The 21,163-nt window shown below is 41.2% G+C and overlaps 1 protein-coding gene across 2 annotated transcripts in view; it reads left to right on the top strand.

Annotated features, from left to right (window-relative positions):
- Positions 1–355: 355 nt before the first annotated feature.
- The window catches only part of sh3bgr (SH3 domain binding glutamate-rich protein), a 47,680-nt gene continuing 26,872 nt past the window's right edge, over positions 356–21,163 (top strand). Inside the window, exons 1-5 of one of the 2 annotated variants that reach the window (XM_060905740.1) lie at positions 356–469; positions 9,358–9,543; positions 11,557–11,637; positions 20,140–20,337; positions 20,729–20,758. In XM_060905740.1, the coding sequence (XP_060761723.1) occupies positions 425–469; positions 9,358–9,543; positions 11,557–11,637; positions 20,140–20,337; positions 20,729–20,758 (540 nt within the window). In that variant the 5' untranslated portion in view covers positions 356–424. The remainder of the gene's footprint in view (positions 470–9,357; positions 9,544–11,556; positions 11,638–20,139; positions 20,338–20,728; positions 20,759–21,163) is intronic. The other variant, XM_060905741.1, reaches the window with a different exon arrangement.

Below are 21,163 nucleotides of genomic sequence, written 5' to 3'. Positions count from 1 at the left end.
ATGTAAAAAAAAAAGACCACGATAAATAATTTCAAAACTTTTCTCACCTTTAATGTGACCTATAACCTGTACAATTCAACTGAAAAACAAACAAATCTGTTTGGGGAAATAAACATAAAAAATAAAAACCGTACAATGAGCTGATTGCATAAGTGTGCACACCCTTAAACTAATATTTTGTTGAAGCACCTTTTTACCAATCCTTTTTGGAGGCCTTCAAACTTTCTCGGCTGGCCTAACTTGCTATTTCTGTCCATGTGCGAGTTTGCAGTGCCCCTCAATGCTGACAGACAGACAGCTGAAGTTGCCAATCATTCAGTCAGAGCTGCTATCATGAAGCGCTGGAGGACAGAAATAGACCTCAGTGCCTTCTGTGCGCTCGAACCGAGAGAACAGCCTCCAGCCTCTCCCCAAAAACCTCATAATGGTTATTAGAGTGTTTCTGGCCTCTTCCTCAGGATCGACGGCGGTAAGTCAGTGTGAATTTTATTTGTAAGCTATGTTGTGCTTAATTCTTAGCTATAGAGCTAGTTTTACTAATATAGACATGGTTTATTGCTGATACATCAGATTACTTAGAGGGGCAGTTTATAAATTCACTGGTGGCTATGAGTATAAATTGAGAATAAAATTAAGCTTTAGGCTATATTCATGATTTGAAGAGTTGAGGCCACAGTGTAGATCTTAGCCCTCCTCCAGCTTCCTTATATATCTGTGTAGTCAGAGCCGGATCACATACCAACCCTGCAGAAAACACTTGGACTAGTAGCAACATGCAAAACCTGCTAGAACACACAAGACTCACTATTTCATCAAAAATAAACACGTTAATAACTATTAGGCCGTTTTCACACTCTGCATTTTGTAGGTAATCCTAGTAGGGCCTATGCCCTGCTAGTTGGGCATGTATAACGTATATCTAATGGGTTTTTAAATATTCATGCTGGCTATGAGAGAAAGGTGCCAGAGCACACAGTACATCACAGCTTGCCACATATGGCACTGTGTAGCTGTAGACCTGTCCACCACCAAAAGCTCCTACAATGGACATGTGAGCATCAGAACTGGACCATGGAGCAATGGAAGAAGTTGGCCTGGTCTGATGAATCACATTTTCTTTTACATCATGTGGATGGCCGGGTGCGTGTGCATATGCTTTGGGCAGCATTCTGCTGGGAAACCTGCATTCATGTGGATATTACTTTGACACGCACCACCTATCTAAACATTGTTGCAGACCAAGTACACTCCTTCATGGCAACGGTATTCTCTAATGGCAGTGGTCTCTTTCAGCAGGATAATGTGTCCTAGCACACTGCAAAAAATTGTTCAGAAATTGTTTGAGGACCATGATAAAGGGTTCAGGGTTTTGACTTGGTATCTAAATTTCCCAGATCAGTGAATTCAAGTACCTGGGGTCAACTGTGCAGGAAAATGGGGGCTGCGATAGTGAGGTGAGAAAGAGAGTGCAGGCAGGGTGGAGCAGTTGGAGAAGGATTTCGGGGGTCATTTGTGAGAGGAAAGTCCCAGCAAAAGTGAAAGGTAAGATGTATAAGACAGTAGTGAGACCAGCTGTGATGTATGGATTGGAGACCGTACCCTTAATGAAGAGGCAGGAGGCAAAGTTGGAGGTGGCGGAGTTGAGGATGTTAAGGTTTGCGATGGCAGTGACAAAGTTGGACTGGATAAGGAACGAGCACATCAGAGGGACAGCACATTAGTGCAGCAGATAACATAATATTTCAGAGGAATCTTTCAAATTGTGATACAAGCACCAAATTCGGCACAGATACTCCTTAGACATTATTCTTTTGAAAAAGTACACGGGCCACTTGAAATTCAAGATGGCTGCCCATTTTAAAGATAGTCACCATGTCCAGTACAGAAATATATCGTTTTGCCATAACTATGCACAGACTTGTCCGATATGGATGATTCTGGCATCAAATTATACATTTTTGACCATGTAGAATCCAAATCTGGGAGAATAAAATCACTCAGAAGCTTACTTTTGCCTTATTCTTGGCCTTTTGTAAAATAGTCCGCTAACATAGCTAGCATGCATGTTTGTATAGACTGTAGCAATAATTATAGTTTGGGGTGTAGGGTGTAGCAGTAGAGGTAGAGGATGTCCTCGTCATAGCAATCAGTGTTCTGCCTCTCCTTCAAGGGATTGGTCTGCACCAGTTGTGGGTGGCCTTTGGCCAAGGACGGAACCTGAGATGGATTCCTGTACATGACCTGCACCTCTCTTTAGGACTGGAGAAGAGCAAAGGAATACTCTTCTTCCATGCCTTCACTGGTTGCGATGTTGTATCAGGCTTCCACAGCAAAGGGAAGAAGTCTGCATGGCAAACTTGGGATGTGTATGCTGGAGCTTCTGATGTCTTTGCCAAGCTCAGCCAGTACCCACCAACAGTAGATGATGATGATCTGGAGGTCCTGGAGAAGTTTGTGGTGACAATGTATGACAGGTCCAGTACAGTTGCACGTGTTGATGATGCCAGGCTGGATATGTTTGCTCGAAAGCAGAGGCCATATGAAGCCATCCCTCCAACTCAAGCAGCACTACTTCAGCATGCAAAGCGAGCTGCCTATCAAGCAGGCTGTATATGGAGTCAGTCAACACTGCGCCAACCAGAAACACAAAGTCCTGCTGACTGGGGATGGACAAAGAGTGGAGACACATGGAAGGTCTTCTGGACAACACTTCCACCTATTGCCGAGAGTTGCCAACAGCTGACCAAATGTGGATGCAAATCTGAATGCCGTGGAAGGTGCAAATGCTACCGATTCAGTCTCACCTGCACCGGACTATGTAGCTGCAAATGTGAGGACAAGTGAAATCATGCAGCTCACTGCTGGGGTGAACAGTGCATTTGTGAGCTCTGTATTTGACTCATTGCACTCTGCAGTGACAAACATTGACCATAACTAAACATTCCAGTTGTGCATTTAAAAATAACAAATAAATAAAATAGTTTGTAGGATATGTTCTGGTCTATGTATATTTTTCATCATATTTTTGCTAGAAATGGCAGAAAGGAGCTCCCTAGAAGGTTAAGAGTGGGATTTTTAGATTTCTCATAGTCAGAAACCTACTTTTAGACACCAAGATCATTCAAATCGGTCAAAGTGGCCAGATTATATCCCATTTTCAAGTCTGCAGCGGTGGCCATCTTGAAAATAAGCAGCCATCTTGAATTTCAGGTGGCCCGCGTACTTTTTCAAAAGAATAATGTCTAAGGAGTATTTGTGCCAAGTTTGGTGCTTGTATCACCATTTGAAAGATTGTTTCAGTTATCTGCTACACTACATGTGGTGAGCTTGGGAATTAAGCTAAGAGAGATGAGACTGGGCAGCACGGTGGTGTAGTGGTTAGCGCTGTCGCCTCACAGCAAGAAGGTCCTGGGTTCGAGCCCCGGGGCCGGCGAGGGCCTTTCTGTGTGGAGTTTGCATGTTCTCCCCGTGTCCGCGTGGGTTTCCTCCAGGTGCTCCGGTTTCCCCCACAGTCCAAAGACATGCAGGTTAGGTTAACTGGTGACTCTAAATTGACCGTAGGTGTGAATGTGAGTGTGAATGGTTGTCTGTGTCTATGTGTCAGCCCTGTGATGACCTGGCGACTTGTCCAGGGTGTACCCTGCCTTTCGCCCATAGTCAGCTGGGATAGGCTCCAGCTTGCCTGCGACCCTGTAGAAGGATAAAGCGGCTAGAGATGATGAGATGAGATGAGATGAGACTGAGATGGTATGGGCACATCCTGAGAAGAGATGCAGAGCATGTGGGAAGGAGAATGTTGAGGATGGAGCTGCCAGGCAAATGAAAACGAGGAAGGCCAAAGAGGAGATACATGGATGTGGTGCGAGAGGACATGAAAGTGGCAGGTGTGGTAGAGAAGGATGCGGAAGACGGAGCAAAAGATCTGCTGTGGCGACCCCTAATCGGGAGCAGCCAAAAGAAGGAGAAGAAGATCTAAATTTCCCAGATCTCAATCAGATCAAGCATCTGTGGGATGTGCTAGATTGGACAAACAAGTCCAATCTATGGAGGCCCCACCTCACAGCTTACAGGATTTAAAGGATTTACTGTGAACGTCTTGGTGCCAGATACCACAGCACACCTTCAGAGGTCTTGTGGAGTCCATACCTTGATAGGTCAGAGCATTTTTTGGCAGCACAACAGGGACCTATGCAGTATTAGGCATACACACATGCACACACACATTTGGGATGATATGGAAAATGCAAATAAGAAAGCAATATGCAATCATTTCTAAATTTACTTTGATTTCATTGCAGACAGTATGAACCCAAGCTATTTCATGTTTTGTCTGGTCAACTTCATTTCATTAATTAAAATATATATCCATTCCTGTGTTTCAGGCCTGTAACACATTCCAAAAAAAGTTGGGACAGTGGTAATTTCGGAATGGGGTAAAACAATTAAATAATGATGTGATTTGAAACAGGTGATGTCAACAGGTGACTGTAATCATGATTTGATACAAAATCAGTATCCAGAAAAGGCCAAGTCCCTGAGGAGCAAAGATGGGCTGAGGATCTCCAGTTTGTGAACAAATGTGTGAGAAAATTATTGAAATTTTTAAAAACAGTGTTCCTAAAAGAAAGATTGGAATGGATTTGCAGATTTCACCCTCTACAGTGCATAATATCATTCAAGGAATCTGGAGGAATTTTGATGTATACAGGGCAAGGGTGCAAGCCAAAGCTGAGCATCCGTGATCTCTGATCCCTCAGATGGCACTGCATCAAGAACCGTCATTCATCTATAGCTGATATAACCACATGGGCTCAGGATTACTTTGGCAAACCTTTGTCAAGCTCTACAATACGGAGTTACATCCACAAATGGCAGTTAAAACTTTATTGTGCAAAAAGGAATCCTTATGTTAACTGTGTCCAGAAGTGCGGTCAACTTCTCTGGGCTCGGAGGCATCTGGGATGGATCATCACACAGTGAAAACATATACAGTGGTGCTTGAAAGTTTGTGAACCCTTTAGAATTTTCTATATTTCTGCCTAAATATGACCTAAAACATCATCAGATTTTCACACAAGTCCGAAAAGTAGATAAAGAGAACCCAGTTAAACAAATGAGACAAAAATATTATACTTGGTCATTTATTTATTGAGGAAAATGATCCAATATTACATATCTGTGAGTGGCAAAAGTATGTGAACCTCTAGGATTAGCAGTTCATTTGAAGGTGAAATTAGAGTCAGGTGTTTTCAATCAATGGGATGACAATCAGGTGTGAGTGGGCACCCTGTTTTATTTAAAGAACAGGGATCTATCAAAGTCTGATCTTCGCAACACATGTTTGTGGAAGTGTATCATGGCACGAACAAAAGAGATTTCTGAGGACCTCAGAAAAAGCGTTGTTGATGCTCATCAGGCTGGAAAAGGTTACAAAATCATCTCTAAAGAGTTTGGACTCAGCCAATCCACAGTCAGACAGATTGTGTACAAATGGAGGAAATTCAAGACCATTGTTACTCTCCCCAGGAGTGGCCGACCAACAAAGATCACTCCAAGAGCAAGGCGTGTAATAGTCGGTGAGGTCACAAAGGACCTCAGGGTAACTTCTAAGCAACTGAAGGCCTCTCTCACATTGGCTAACGTTAATGTTCATGAGTCCACCATCAGGAGAACACTGAACAACAATGGTGTGCATGGCAGGGTTGCAAAGAGAAAACCACTGCTCTCCAAAAAGAACATTGCTGCTCATCTGCAGTTTGCTAAAGATCACGTGGACAAGCCATAAGGCTATTGGAAAATGTTTTGTGGACAGATGAGACCAAAATAGAACTTTTTGGTTTAAATGAGAAGCGTTATGTTTTGAGAAAGGAAAACACTGCATTCCAGCATAAGAACCTTATCCCATCTGTGAAACATGGTGGTGGTAGTATCATGGTTTGGGCCTGTTTTGCTGCATCTGGGCCAGGACAGCTTGTCATCATTGATGGAACAATGAATTCTGAATTATACCAGCAAATTCTAAAGGAAAATGTCAGGACATCTGTCCATGAACTGAATCTCAAGAGAAGGTGGGTCATGCAGCAAGACAACGACCCTAAGCACGCAAGTCGTTCTACCAAAGAATGGTTAAAGAAGAATAAAGTTAATGTTTTGGAATGGCCAAGTCAAAGTCCTGACCTTAATCCAGTCGAAATGTTGCAGAAGGGCCTGCAGCGAGCAGTTCATGTGAGGAAACCCACCAACATCCCAGAGTTGAAGCTGTTCTGTATGGAGGAATGGGCTAAAATTCCTCCAAGCCGGTGTGCAGGACTGATCAACAGTTACCGGAAACGTTTAGTTGCAGTTATTGCTGCACAAGGGGGTCACACCAGGTACTGAAAGCAAAGGTTCACATACTTTTGCCACTCACAGATATGTAATATTGGATCATTTTCCTCAATAAATAAATGACCAAGTATAATATTTTTGTCTAATTTGTTTAACTGGGTTCTCTTTATCTACTTTTAGGACTTGTGTGAAAATCTGATGATGTTTTAGGTCATGTTTATGCAGAAATATAGAAAATTCTAAAAGGTTCACAAACTTTCAAGCACCACTGTATTGTGGTCAGATGAATCAGAAGTCCAGGTCTTTTTCTTGGAAGAAATGGACACCATGTGCTCCAGACCAAAGACGAAAAGGACCATCCAGACTGTTACCAGCAACAAGTCCAAAAGCCAGGGTATGTCATGGTATGGGGTTGTGTTGGTGCCCTTGGCAAAGGTAACTTAGACTTCTGTGATGGCAGCATTAATGCAGAAAATACATTGACATTTTAGAGAACATATGCTACCTTCAAGCTGGCATCTTTTCCAGGGATATTTCAAGAAGACAATACAAAACCACATTCTACACACATTACAAAGGTATGGCTGTGGAAGAAGAGGGTGCCTGTCCCCTCTGTCCCCAATAGAGAATGTGTGGTGAATTTTTGAAATGAAAAATATGACAATGACGACCCCATAATGTTGCACACCTTAAGACCTGTTTGCAGGAAGAATGGGACAAAATAACACCTGAAACGCTTCATCACTTGGTCTCTTCAGTCTCTAAACATCTTTTAGGTGTTGGGAGAAGGAATGGCAACATTACAAAGTAGCAAATGTTTTTTTTTGTGCCTAAACATTTTAAAAAACACGTTGCAAGAATCAAAATTGATAAAAATGTTTATCTCATCTCATTATCTCTAGCCGCTTTATCCTTCTACAGGGTCGCAGGCAAGCTGGAGCCTATCCCAGCTGACTACGGGCAAAAGGCGGGGTACACCCTGGACAAGTCGCCAGGTCATCACAGGGCTGACACATAGACACAGACAACCATTCACACTCACATACGGTCAATTTAGAGTCACCAGTTAACCTAACCTGCATGCCTTTGGACTGTGGGGGAAACCGGAGCACCCGGAGGAAACCCACACGGACACGGGGAGAACATGCAAACTCCGCACAGAAAGGCCCTCGCCGGCCACGGGGCTCGAACCCGGACCTTCTTGCTGTGAGGCGACAGCGCATATACTGGTATAAGAGAGAGTGTGTGTGAGAGCCAATATGGGTCAATATCTAAATATTAAATATTCATACCATTGTATATGGTTCATATACACACTCACCATCTGGTTTATTAAGGTGACCTGTACACCTGCACATTCAAACAACCATTCGGCCAATCATGTGGCAGCAGTGTAATACACGAAATCATGCAGGTCAAAATAGCTTCAGTTAATGTTCACATCTAACATCAGAATGGGGGAAAATGTGATCGCAGTGGCATCGGTGTTGGTGTCTGGTGGCCTGGTGTGAGTATTTCAGAAACTGCTGATCTCCTGGGATTTTCATGCACAACAGTCTAAAGTTGACACAGAATGGAGTGTAGAGTAAAAACACCCAGATTAATACTAATATTGTTATGTGACATGGACACATGTGGAGCATAGCTACACAAGTCCATCTACATGGTGGTCTGTATGTACCAACTACAAAGACCTTAACATCCCAAAAACGATATAGCAAATCAGGAAACAACAAAACTAAGCTGACCACAGAAAATTCAAAACAGAAAGCGTAACACTTTCAGTTTGAGGGACTGTGAAAAACAGACATCTGGAGGATGTTGTTTGCAGTAAGAGGAAACGGAGTCTAAATGAATGTACTGATGCTTATTCATGCTTTTTTTTAAATCAAGGGCATATGACCTTTTAGATATGCTGTCAACATTGCATGGCAATAATGAGTTTGCAAAAGCTAACTAAAGAAACCTGGGTTATTCTGAGAGAAGAATAAATCCTCACTATAAGAACACAAGTAACTTCACATTAAATTGTTTTCGCTTGCTTAAGTAGACTGAAATGCAATTCTTTCTCCTTTGATAGTGATACGCCATTTCCAATCACCAAGGAGCATATGATGTTCAATAAGAACATCCATCCATCCATCCATTATCTGTAGCCGCTTATCCTGTTCTACAGGGTCGCAGGCAAGCTGGAGCCTATCCCAGCTGACTATGGGTGAGAGGTGGGGTACACCCTGGACAAGTCGCCAGGTTATCACAGGGCTGACATCAATCAGAACATCTTTCCTTATTAAGGACATCTTTCTGTGTGGAGTTCCTTTGCTTCTTCCAGTTTCTTCTGTTTCTTCCAACCTCCCAAACACATGCTAGTAGGTAGACTGGCCAAGATAAATTGTCCAGAGGTGTGAAAGTGTATTTGCATGATGCCCTGTGATGGAATTGCATCCCATCCAGGGTGTACCCACCTCACACCCAGTGTTCCCAGGATCAGCTCTGGGTCCACTGTCACAATGACCAAAATAAGCTGCGACTGAAAGTGAATAAGTACAGTAATTTGCTTTTGTTTCTGAATTTGTTGTTACAATTTTGGTTTTTCACTTATGGACCACTATACATCTACAATTCTGGTAAGACCAGAAATAACATTTCACAGAGCTCAGGATTTGTTTGACGGTTTTTCTAAAAGTGCGACAATATTTTATGCCATTAATGTTTGTAATATTGATTGAGACAGATCAATAGCTCAGGTATGATAGCACCAGATCTTAAAGATTACTATCTGCATGGCTTCACATAACTTGGCGAAACATTTATAGAATGAGATTTGGATCAGTATTGTGTATCAGCCAAAACTCATGGCTTTGATATCAGCATTATATTGAAAATGGAATAACTGGATCAGTGCATTTCAATCAAAAATACCCCAACTACTATTTACGTAGAATAGTTTAGCTTTTTTAGTGCTTCTCATGTAATGTACTGTTAACTAAAATAAATTCAGTTGGCTATATATTTCATTCATTTCCACAGATCAAAAAGAAGCAGCAGGATGTGGTTGGGTTCCTGGAAGCTCTAAAAATTGAATATGCACCGCTTGACATTGCTTCAAATGAAGAAAATCGCATGTGGATGAGGGAGAATGTTCCTGGAGAAAAGAAGCCCTCCAATGGAATCCCACTCCCACCTCAGATCTTCAATGAGGATAACTATTGCGGGGTTAGTAAGTTAGTGATGCCATGGTTTACCTCCAGGAATTAACTGTACATATCAAGACTTCATTTGAGCTTTACCAACTCAATAGATCTTTCTTGTAGTTAACTTCGTAGAACACCCTCTAATTCAGTTAGCTTCAGTGAACCTGGCTGTGACATAGGAACAAGTGGGTGAGCAAAGTACAACCCCGATTCCAAAAAAGTTGGGACAAAGTACAAATTGTAAATAAAAACGGAATGCAGTAATTTACAAATCTCAAAAACTGATATTGTATTCACAGTAGAACATAAACAACATATCAAATGTTGAAAGTGAGACATTTTGAAATTTCATGACAGCAACACATCTCAAAAAAGTTGAGACGGGGCAATAAGAGGCTGGAAAAGTTAAAGGTACAAAAAAGGAACAGCTGGAGGACCAAATTGCAACTCATTAGGTCAATTGGCAATAGGTCATTAACATGACTGGGTATTAAAAGAGCATCTTGGAGTGGCAGCGGCTCTCAGAAGTAAAGATGGGAAGAGGATCACCAATCCCCCTAATTCTGCACCGACAAATAGTGGAGCAATATCAGAAAGGAGTTCGACAGTGTAAAATTGCAAAGAGTTTGAACATATCATCATCTACAGTGCATAATATCATCAAAAGATTCAGACAATCTGGAAGAATCTCTGTGCGTAAGGGTCAAGGCCGGAAAACCATACTGGGTGCCCGTGATCTTCGGGCCCTTAGACGGCACTGCATCACATACAGGCATGCTTCTGTATTGGAAATCACAAAATGGGCTCAGGAATATTTCCAGAGAACATTATCTGTGAACACAATTCACCGTGCCATCCGCCGTTGCCAGCTAAAACTCTATAGTTCAAAGAAGAAGCCGTATCTAAACACGATCCAGAAGCGGAAACGTCTTCTCTGGGCCAAGGCTCATTTAAAATGGACTGTGGCAAAGTGGAAAACTGTTCTGTGGCCTGACGAATCAAAATTTGAAGTTCTTTATGGAAATCAGGGACGCCGTGTCATTCGGACTAAAGAGGAGAAGGACGACCCAAGTTGTTATCAGCGCTCAGTTCAGAAGCCTGCATCTCTGATGGTATGGGGTTGCATTAGTATGTGTGGCATGGGCAGCTTACACATCTGGAAAGACACCATCAATGCTGAAAGGTATATCCAGGTTCTAGAGCAACATATGCTCCTGTCCAGACGACGTCTCTTTCCGGGAAGACCTTGCATTTTCCAACATGACAATGCCAAACCACATACTGCATCAATTACAGCATCATGGCTGCATAGAAGAAGGGTCCGGGTACTGAACTGGCCAGGCTGCAGTCCACATCTTTCACCCATAGAAAACATTTGGCGCATCATAAAACAGAAGCTACGACAAAAAAGACCTAAGACAGTTGAGCAACTAGAATCCTACATTAGACAAGAATGGGTTAACATTCCTATCCCTAAACTTGAGCAACTTGTCTCCTCAGTCCCCAGACGTTTACAGACTGTTGTAAAGAGAAAAGGGGATGTCTCACAGTGGTAAACATGGCCTTGTCCCAACTTTTTTGAGATGTGTTGTTGTCATGAAATTTAAAATCATCTAATTTTTCTCTTTAAATGATACATTTTCTCAGTTTAAACATTTGATATGTCATCTATGTTCTATTCTGAATAAAATATGGAATTTTGAAACTTCTACATCATTGCATTCCGTTTTTATTTACAATTTGTACTTTGTCCCAACTTTTTTGGAATCGGGTTGTAAAAAGCTTTTGCAGAACCCAATCAAGAGAAGTACAAAATCTTGATTGCGCTTTATTTTTCAGTTCCATTTCCTTCTCTTCCTAATACTGGCATGAGGTGTAACCCACTTTAGTGCTGAAAAAGGCCAGAGAAACCCACCTCTATCAGGATAATGCTTGAATTTGAAGAGATGTTTTTCTTGAAGGATATGATTCCGATAAGTTCTATAATTTCTGTTAGCCTACAAGACACAAACAGAAACAATGTCTTGTGCTATAGGACTATGACACATTCTTTGACGCCAAAGAGGACAACTCAGTTTATGAATTCCTGGGTTTGACCCCTCCACCAGGCTTCAAGGTCAGTATTTTCCGTCGTTTTGCATGTTTTACGGTATGTATCGAGGTACATTTTGATTTTTGGTTCAAATGAAATGCTTATACTTGTAGAAGTCTGTATTTTCTAGTGTCGCATGACATGGAGTTGCAGAAGGTTTCTGAACTTTTAAGAATTGCCTGCATTTCTGCATCAATTAGCTTACTCTTAATATTGGCCCTGCTTCTGCCAAAACTAATAATCCATCCATTATCCATAACCGCTTATCCTGTGCAGAGTCGCGGGCAAGCTGGAGCCTATCCCAGCTGACTCTCTGCGAGACGCGGGGTACACCTAGTCTGGTTAACACCAGACCATATCACAAGTGAAATATGGTCTGGAATCCGCCTATTGAATTTCTCGTAGGGGAGGGGTGGTTTACGATTGTCAACGGCCGTTTATTGGACGTTGCGAATGTCTATCATTTGGCGTATACGTAGCCCATGGCCAATCATGGCAGTTGTACCCGATGACGTAGTTAGAGCGACGAAGAAGACGAAGAGGCGAAGAAGAGAAGGAAAGAGAAAGAGAAGGCAAAACAAAAATAGGAAAACAATGGCACCGAACGATTACTGCCATTTGTGCAAGACAAAGCTTGATCGAAAGTTTGGTTCGTATCGCTCGCCGCCATGTTAAATGTGATCCGTAAACAGTCCCAAATAAACTACAAGCTTCCGTTTGTCGAGTAGTACGCGTCACCGTCTTTCCACCCCTCCCCACTCTCTGATTGGCTCCCTAACTCAGGCGAGCCTTTTGACCATAGTTTCCATGCTGTCTTTTCAGATCGGAACGATTGTGCAAAGCAGCATGGGATTTCCCAGGCTAGGGTACACCCTGGACAAGTCGCCAAATCATCGTAGGGCTGACACATATTCACATTCACACCTACGGTCAATTTAGAGCCACCAGTTAACCTAACCTGCATGTCTCTGGACTGTGGGGGAAACTGGAGCACCCGGAGGAAACCCACGCGGACACGGGGAGAACATGCAAACTCCACACAGAAAGGCCCCCATCAGCCACTGGGCTCAAACCCAGAACCTTCTTGCTGTGAAGCGACAGTGCTAACCACTACACCACCGTGCTGCCCTAATAACACACAAAGAATTGTACTTTTCAAGTCTTTATTGATCGCATGGTTTAATCATTTTTATCATATTTAATAACCAGCAAAAACCTCCACCAAATGTTTCCTGTAGATGCCATGTTCATGCCTACAAATAAGAGCTAATTTCTCCCTGTGTTTCTGGGACTTGGAATTATAACTGTAACAGTATTTATGGAAACTGTATTGCTTGCAGGACTTGTTCTCTTCAGGTCATCTCATAACATCTCAACTGGGTGAAGGTCTGGACTCTGGATTATTTTTGTTTAAACCATTCTTGCTATTTTTAACCATGGTTATAGCCATTGCATCATCCAACCTCTTGAGTATCAGGTTACAGACTGCTGCTCTAACTTTCTCTAGTAAAGTTTTTGATGCAATGTTGAATTTGTTGTTCCTTCAATGATTGCAGTCTCTCCAGGCTCTGAGGCAGCAAAGCAGCCTTAAACCATGATGCTCTGTCCACCATGCTTCACAGTTTGGATGAGTTTTGGTATTGGTATACAGTGCATCTTTTCCTCCAAACATAATTGTCTATTTCTTCCAAATGTTAGACTTCTTTTTTCCAGTAAACATTCTCTCATCTCATCTCATTATCTCTAGCCGCTTTATCCTGTTCTACAGGGTCGCAGGCAAGCTGGAGCCTATCCCAGCTGACTACGGGCGAAAGGCGGGGTACACCCTGGACAAGTCGCCAGGTCATCACAGGGTAACACATAGACACAGACAACCATTCACACTCACATTCACACCTACGGTCAATTTAGAGTCACCAGTTAACCTAACCTGCATGTCTTTGGACTGTGGGGGAAACCGGAGCACCTGGAGGAAACCCATGCGGACACGGGGAGAACATGCAAACTCCACACAGAAAGACCCTCGCCGGCCATGGGGCTCGAACCCAGAACCTTCTTGCTGTGAGGCGACAGCGCTAACCACTACACTACCGTGCCGCCCCCAGTAAACATTCTGACGTGGTAAAATGGTGTGCCTAGTACTGATAAAACAAGTATTTGTTCTGACATTACTTTAAGCAGATTGCTTTTGTCTATAATTGTTGCGGATAAAGGTCAAACCACAATTTATGAGTAAATAGTAAAGAATAATACAGACATCTTGGTAAATCCAAATGATTCACAGACTTTGTTTTAGAGCTATATATATAAAAGCATCTTCCATCCATCCATTATCTGTAGCTGCTTATCCTGTGCAGGGTCACGGGTGAGCTGGAGCCTATCCCAGCTGACTACGGGCGAAAGGCGGGGTACACCCTGGACAAGTCGCCAGGTCATCGCAGGGCTGACACATAGACACAGACAACCATTCACACTCACATTCACACCTATGGTCAATTTAGAGTCACCAGCTAACCTAACCTGCATGTCTTTGGACTGTGGGGGAAACCGGAGCACCCGGAGGAAACCCAGGCAGAGAACATGCAAAACCCATCAGCCACTGGGCTCAAACCCAGAACCGTTTTGCTGTGAGGTGACAGTGCTAACCACTACACCACCACGCCGCCTTATAAAAGCAGCCTGTAATCACTAACAGTGTTGGGCAAGTTACTTAAAAACTGTTTTGCATTATTTATTACTTGTTACTGTCATTTTAAAGTAATTAGTTACATTACAATATTACTGTATTTAAAATGTAAGGCATTACACTACTATTGCATTACTTTTAAGTTACTCTCACCAAAATAACTGGAAGTATGGATTTGGCAATCTAGCACTACGTTCAGACTGCAACCTGAAACGACCCATATCCGATTTGTTGAAATCCGATTTTTTTGTTAGGCCGTTCACATTACCAATTATATGAGACTTGTATGCGATCTCCAATATGAACGGAAAACGACCCAAAAGTGTCCCGCATGCGCAAATTGACACGTAATAAGCACATCTACGTAATACGTAAACAAAAAAAAGCGCACTCTTCAAGTTTAATGTTCTTTTTTTTTGTTTGTTTAATTATCTGGTTAGTGTTAAAGTGTGAGGTCTCGTGTGTGTTTTTGTTTCTGAACTGAAATGAAAACGTGTAGCCTGGTAACGAGGGTTGACTCCTAAATGTCTCTCTAATTTCTATATAAGTGCACTACATGTTACTAGGAAGTAATAGATTTTTAAACTCTATATAGTGCACTCGAGCTTCAGTAGGCAGTCATTTGGGATACGGCCGCTGTATTACCAAACTCTTAATTCAGGCTTAATAATTTGCACATATTTATTTCGTCATATTAATAAACTTTTTCTACATTTTTATAAACATTTATTTAGATTGTTTATAGCCAGCTGAATTCTGCAACTTCTCTCAGCGCTGGCTCAAGGTGCAGAAACACCAGTGCAGTTTGCTATGGAGATGAGGCGAGACCTGGCGATGTGGTTTTTGTGGCGGCGGCGGAACTCACACAATAATCTGATTAATGTGGGCAGCAGACTAATGAGACCGAAGGTGTCAAATTACTGGAAATTTCCAGAACAATCTTATAATCTTGTAATACAGGATGGTTTAAGTTATAAATCAGTTATAGAAACTGTTTTATTTAATCAGGCTAACAGATCAACATCCAGGTCCCTACCAAATCCACCATTAGCTTGATCAATTCTATAAAAGTCTATTTAAATTCTGAAAACTGTATAAATGTTGTTGTTTTTCACCAAAGAGGCGGGATTAGCCAACGCAGAATAGTGACGTTTGTCTCTTGTTGATGACGTGTAGGTCGCATGAATGCGACCTGTCCGGTCAGACTGCAGTCGCATGTGAAAATATCGGATATGCATCAGAATTAGGACCACATATCCAAGCGGCCTGGGTCGCATGTGAAAAAATCGGATCTGTGTCGTTCAGATTGTCAATAACAAATCGGATACAGGTCGCATATGGGCAAAAAAATCGGATATGGGTCGTTTCAGGGTGCAGTCTGAACGTAGTCTTTATGTAGCTCAAGAAGCTCATCACACATCCAGTGGAAGGTGATGTGGTATCTGACTGAGCTAGGCTTATGGTTAAAAACACTAGAATATAATAGCCACAGTGACGGCTCATGGCACAATACAAGGAACAATCATCGCAAGAACAGACAAAAGGTGAAAGTCTGGCAAATTGTGATAGAAATACTGTAACTTTAGGCCTATTCATATTAACATTAATTGAACTGTATTGTATTATAATGTCTAAAGATATGACAGGATACAAAATTAGCATTTCTATGCCTTTATTTTTTTCAAGTTTACAGCATTAAGCATAGTTTATGCTTCATAAAAAAAAAAAAAAAAAAAAGATTAGCCCTAAAGGATATGACTCCATTTCAGACATTTAACAAAAATGAACATATTATGGCAAATCGCAGCCTACAATAAAACTGGCCTGAAAAAACCCCACAAGCCTTTTAAATCACAGCTAGACAATGACTATTAGCTATATGAGGCTACCCAGTCACATTTCGAAAAACGGAATTAGAAATAACAAAATCAAAGTGCTTTTAATGATATTGAAGTGCTTAGGCATATTAGCCCTCGAAGGAAAGGCAGCTCAATCACTTTAGTCTGACTTCCGACCAGAAAAAAAACTCAGTTAGAGTAGAGTGGGGGAAAAAGCCCCCCTTAAGGAAAATTCAGTTTTTCTCCGAGTTGAAATGAACCATGTGTTTAATCATAGTTTTTGACAACAGTGACATGAACAATAATGCCACCTAAAGTTTGCCTAAAGTTAATACTTTTTTTTTTTTATAAAAACAAACATTGTGCCAAGGGGGCCTTTCACCCCCCCAGTGGGGTAAAAGGCCCCCTGAGGTGGGGCAATAGGCCCCCTCACTCAAAAAAAGCTGTTTGGATAGCAAAAGTGTTTACTTAAGCCTATAATGTGAAAGAAACAAGAAAATATCCCTGAATTAATGAATAGATGCATGATTTTATTATATTTCGCATTTTAATTTCAAATTTTTTAAAAAATTTCAATTATTTTTAATATTAAGTTCAAATTACTTGCTTTACTCAACCAGGTAAGCGAGATGTTATTAAAAACTATGTATCTGCTATTCAGAAATGTATGAAATACAGTAATTATGATAAAAGGAAATGATGCCCCCTGGGGGCCATTTACCCCTCCATTAAGGGGGCGTTTTACCCCACAGACTACATTTTTACAAAAAAGGGTCTTACTTTCAAAATGTGATTCAACTTTTTATACCTAATGTATTTTTTTAACGTACCGACTTGTCTACTCATACCACATACACAGCTGTGATATCTGACGAAATAGCAGCTATCTAAATACAGTTTTATTGATATCTGAAAATTACATCACTTACCATGAAATTTGATTTCTCTCCACTGCGTTGCTGATATGCGATCCACAGTGGATATTTGTATATCCCCATTGTCAAGCCAGTCCATAGCAACAATAGAAATGTAACTTTGCGCCATCTGGTGGTTATTTTGGGTAAAACAGGCCGGGGGCGTATTACCCCACGGGGGCGTATTACCCCACTCTACTCTATACAGGACAAAAATGTAAACAAACTGTCCGCATATCTTCAACAACATAGTCCGCCACAAGTCTCCTAACCTCCTGAGGCTGAAGGAGCATCTCAGAGCGGCAGAACGTTAATTTTGGCTGCTTGGTGATTTTATCGCCAGTCTCATCCTCCGCTTGCTTCCTTGCTAACTTCATGTTACTATGGCACCTCTGTAAATGCTTAGTTAAATTACTGGTGCTATTTCAGGAAGTGGACAGTTCTTTAGGTTTAGCACACAAAGTGCATTTGACTACGATGTTCTTCACATCCTTATTTTTCACAAACTTAAAGTAATGGGCGTGTGCCCATCTGGAGAATGTGCTATCCGACGTTAGATCAGCTGCAGGTTCACTCATCTCTCTCTCTCTCCTGTCTGACTAGCCTAATAGACTGGTACCAAAATTCAAAAAAGTGCTTATTTAAGGAGTTAAAGGCATTTTTGAGACAAAGTCGGCAAACAGTCTTATTTTGTCAATTTGGGTGTGCTGAATTCAAATCTGCAATATGCCGAGCTCTATCTGACCGCTGTTGACCTCTAGAGGTCATTGAACTTTGGGCCTATAAACGTCTCAGCTGAACCCAGTTTCTCAGCTTTCTAAGGAATGAAATGTACTAAAATGATTAATGAAGTTAGCAAATGGCCTTGTTTGTTAAATGTTTGGGTGCTGAATTCATTTTTCATTTGTAAAACGACATATGACCTCTGATAACCTCAAGGTCATTAAACTTGGCCTATAGGCCTATGCATTTAACGGCATTTTTAAACTGACTTTACTCCCCCAAAAAGAATATGAACAGACAAAAAACAAATAGAAAGGAACAAATACAACACTAAATGCCAGTCCATGTACATGTGACTTACTTTTCACAATGAGAATGCCTAGGCGATCACCTTGCATAACATTGCATTACATTTAGCGGTTATTGTTTATACAAAGCTACTGAAAAAAGGACAGATTCAGCAGCATACAAAATGTGGGGGCGTGCAGGGTATACAGGTTAATCAGGGTTAGTATATATGAGAGTTTTTTTCTTTGTTGTTTGTTTTTTGTAAAGGCTTTACCCCGTTTAAAACAAAACAAAAAACAAAGAAAAAAACTCTCATATACACTAACCCTGATTAACCTGTATACCCTGTATGCCCCCACATTTTGTATGCTGCTGAATCTGTCCTTTTTTCAGTAGCTTTGTATAAACAATAACCGCTAAATGTAATGCAATGTTATGTAAGGTGATCGCCTAGGCATTCTCATTGTGAAAAGTAAGTCACATGTACATGGACTGGCATTCAATGTTGTATTTGTTCCTTTCTATTTGTTTTTTGTCTGTTCATATTCTTTTTGGGGGAGTAAAGTCAGTTTAAAAATGCCGTTAAATGCATAGGCCTATAGGCCAAGTTTAATGACCTTGAGGTTATCAGAGGTCATATGTCGTTTTACAAATGAAAAATGAATTCAGCACCCAAACATTTAACAAACAAGGCCATTTGCTAACTTCATTAATCATTTTAGTACATTTCATTCCTTAGAAAGCTGAGAAACTGGGTTCAGCTGAGACGTTTACAGGCCCAAAGTTCAATGACCTCTAGAGGTCAACAGAGGTCAGATAGAGCTCGGCATATTGCAGATTTGAATTCGGCACACCCAAATTGACAAAAATAAGACTGTTTGCCGACTTTGTCTCAAAAATGCCTTTGGGTGTCACAATTCTGGATTTTGGTACCAGTCTATAAAGGAAAAGGAAGTGAAACATTTTGCGCTGATGTTTCACCTCTGCTGATCTCGTGGTGATTTTGGCGAATTTGTATGAAGGAAAAAAAAGCCCCACCACTTCATTCCAGGTTAAAAATGCATTGTAACGCGCGTTACTGACATTTGTACCGAGTAAAATATTACCAAATTTTTTTCTGTAATGCCTTACATTACCGCGTTACTGCAAAAAGTAATGCATTAGTAATTCGTTACTTGTGTAATGCGTTACTCCCAACACTGATCACTAATATATTTTTTTTTTCCTTTTGTCCAGACCTTAACGGGTGATGTAAATGATTCTGTCCTGTTTAACTTGAATATTTTGGTACAGATAGCAAAACTGTTGAGAAATACATTGATGATGAGCCTTTAATGTCAAAATTATCCCTGAAAATCTCTATCGTTTTCTATCCTCATTTCTCCACCTCAACTGTAGCATATACCTGATTGCCATGGATTTTCCAATATGTACTCTCTCTCTCTCTCTCTCTCTCTCTCTCTCTCTCTCTCTCTCTCTCTCTCTCTTTTGGGTTAATGAATTTTTAGTAATTGTATATGTGCCACAGACATGGAACATATAGATTTAGCTGGAAACACTGGCGTATTTATTTAATATTGTCAAGCAAGCCCTCTCAAGGAAGTCAAGATTTCAGTTGATTTGCAAACTGAACTGTGCTGTTTACTGAACTATTTACCCCATCCTCTCATTTTCTTTTGCACGGACACTTGTGTATTTATTATTTCTTTTTTTCCCCCTTCCATCATTTTGAGTCTAGAAACCGGCAGAAATAATTTTTTTTAAATGCAAAAATAAAACAAAATGGGAGGCACGATATGGGAGAAAAATAAACTACTCATATTCATACCATTAACTTTAATTATTCTTTTATATTCAGTCTCAGGTTTTTTTCAGCATCCTGTGTCCAAATGGCTGTTGTTTCGGATGTTTTCCTACTGTTGATAGATCTGATTCAACAAATGAAATTTAGCTGATCAGTTGGATCTTGTGTGTCAGCAGTAAGACCAGCGCGACGTTCACAGTCATTATGTTTACATCCCGCTACATATGTGCTTTACCTGTTTTTTGTGGGGAATGCTGATCTGTTTACCTTCAGAAAGAGGCAATCACAGAAGAGGAACAGAATGAAAATACGCCTGCGGTGACTTCACCAGGGGAGAGGGGAGGAGAAGAGAATAAGGAAGAGGTCGTAGCACAGGTGGCACAGGACGAGTCTTCAGAAGAGCCTAAAGAGGAAGAGGAGGCAAAAGAAGACGGTGAAGATGCAAATGAAGCAGAAGTAGTACAAGACAGTGTAATTCAGATCTTTGGTTAAACACTTTCTTCCTGGTGCACCGTTTTCTTCCCTCTACCTCTCATCCATTCCCTCAATAATGCTTTCTTTTGTCACCCTGATCTCCCAAGGTTTGGCTCCTCCACATTCCTCCCCTAACCTCCTACCTGTAACATGTTAATTCTGAGTTTGTTGTTTTCAGGTCTGTTGGACATGCAACCAACTCCAATTTTAATCATTTCCTCATTTTCCCTTGTTCTTATCTAAGCGCTTGAACGGCTTTCATTGCATGATTAGCTACGTATTTTTAATGCAGGTTTTTGTGTTTTGAGTCTAGAAAAATGGGGATGACTTTGAATTTCATGACAGGGATTGCATACTAATGGAGAATTTTCCTTTATCTTTCCAACAGAAAATGGAATATGCAGAGGAAGAAGGCGAGGTAAAGTAGTGAATCAGTTTTTCTTCCTTTGACAGGCTTAGGGCCCGAGGACGCTGTCGGGTAAAAACGACTAAATATTTTATCAGAAGTGCCTTTCGTTTACACAAGGACGGCGTTTCCGAGGCTGAAAAACGGATAAAATTGAAAACGCCTTCCAGAGTGGATAAGTTAAAAACGGCCCCCGTTGCATATCCGTCTAAACTACCCAATACGCGAAACTCTGCTCGGATCTGCTCACGTCGGGTACGCGTTTACGTCATACATATGTCATATACTGTACATGCCAGCCCGGGAAGTAAGAAAGTAAGTAAAAAAGTAAGAGCATGTCTGATTACATCGATCTAACGGACCTTCAAACTGCTCTGTGTTTTAATGCAGTAGATGTGTTTTCCTGCTCACCCGCCC

Source organism: Neoarius graeffei, chromosome 23, assembly GCF_027579695.1.
Source record: "Neoarius graeffei isolate fNeoGra1 chromosome 23, fNeoGra1.pri, whole genome shotgun sequence".
In the NCBI taxonomy this organism is placed as follows: Eukaryota; Metazoa; Chordata; class Actinopteri; order Siluriformes; family Ariidae; genus Neoarius; species Neoarius graeffei.
This window is presented reverse-complemented; position numbering and strand designations above follow the sequence as displayed.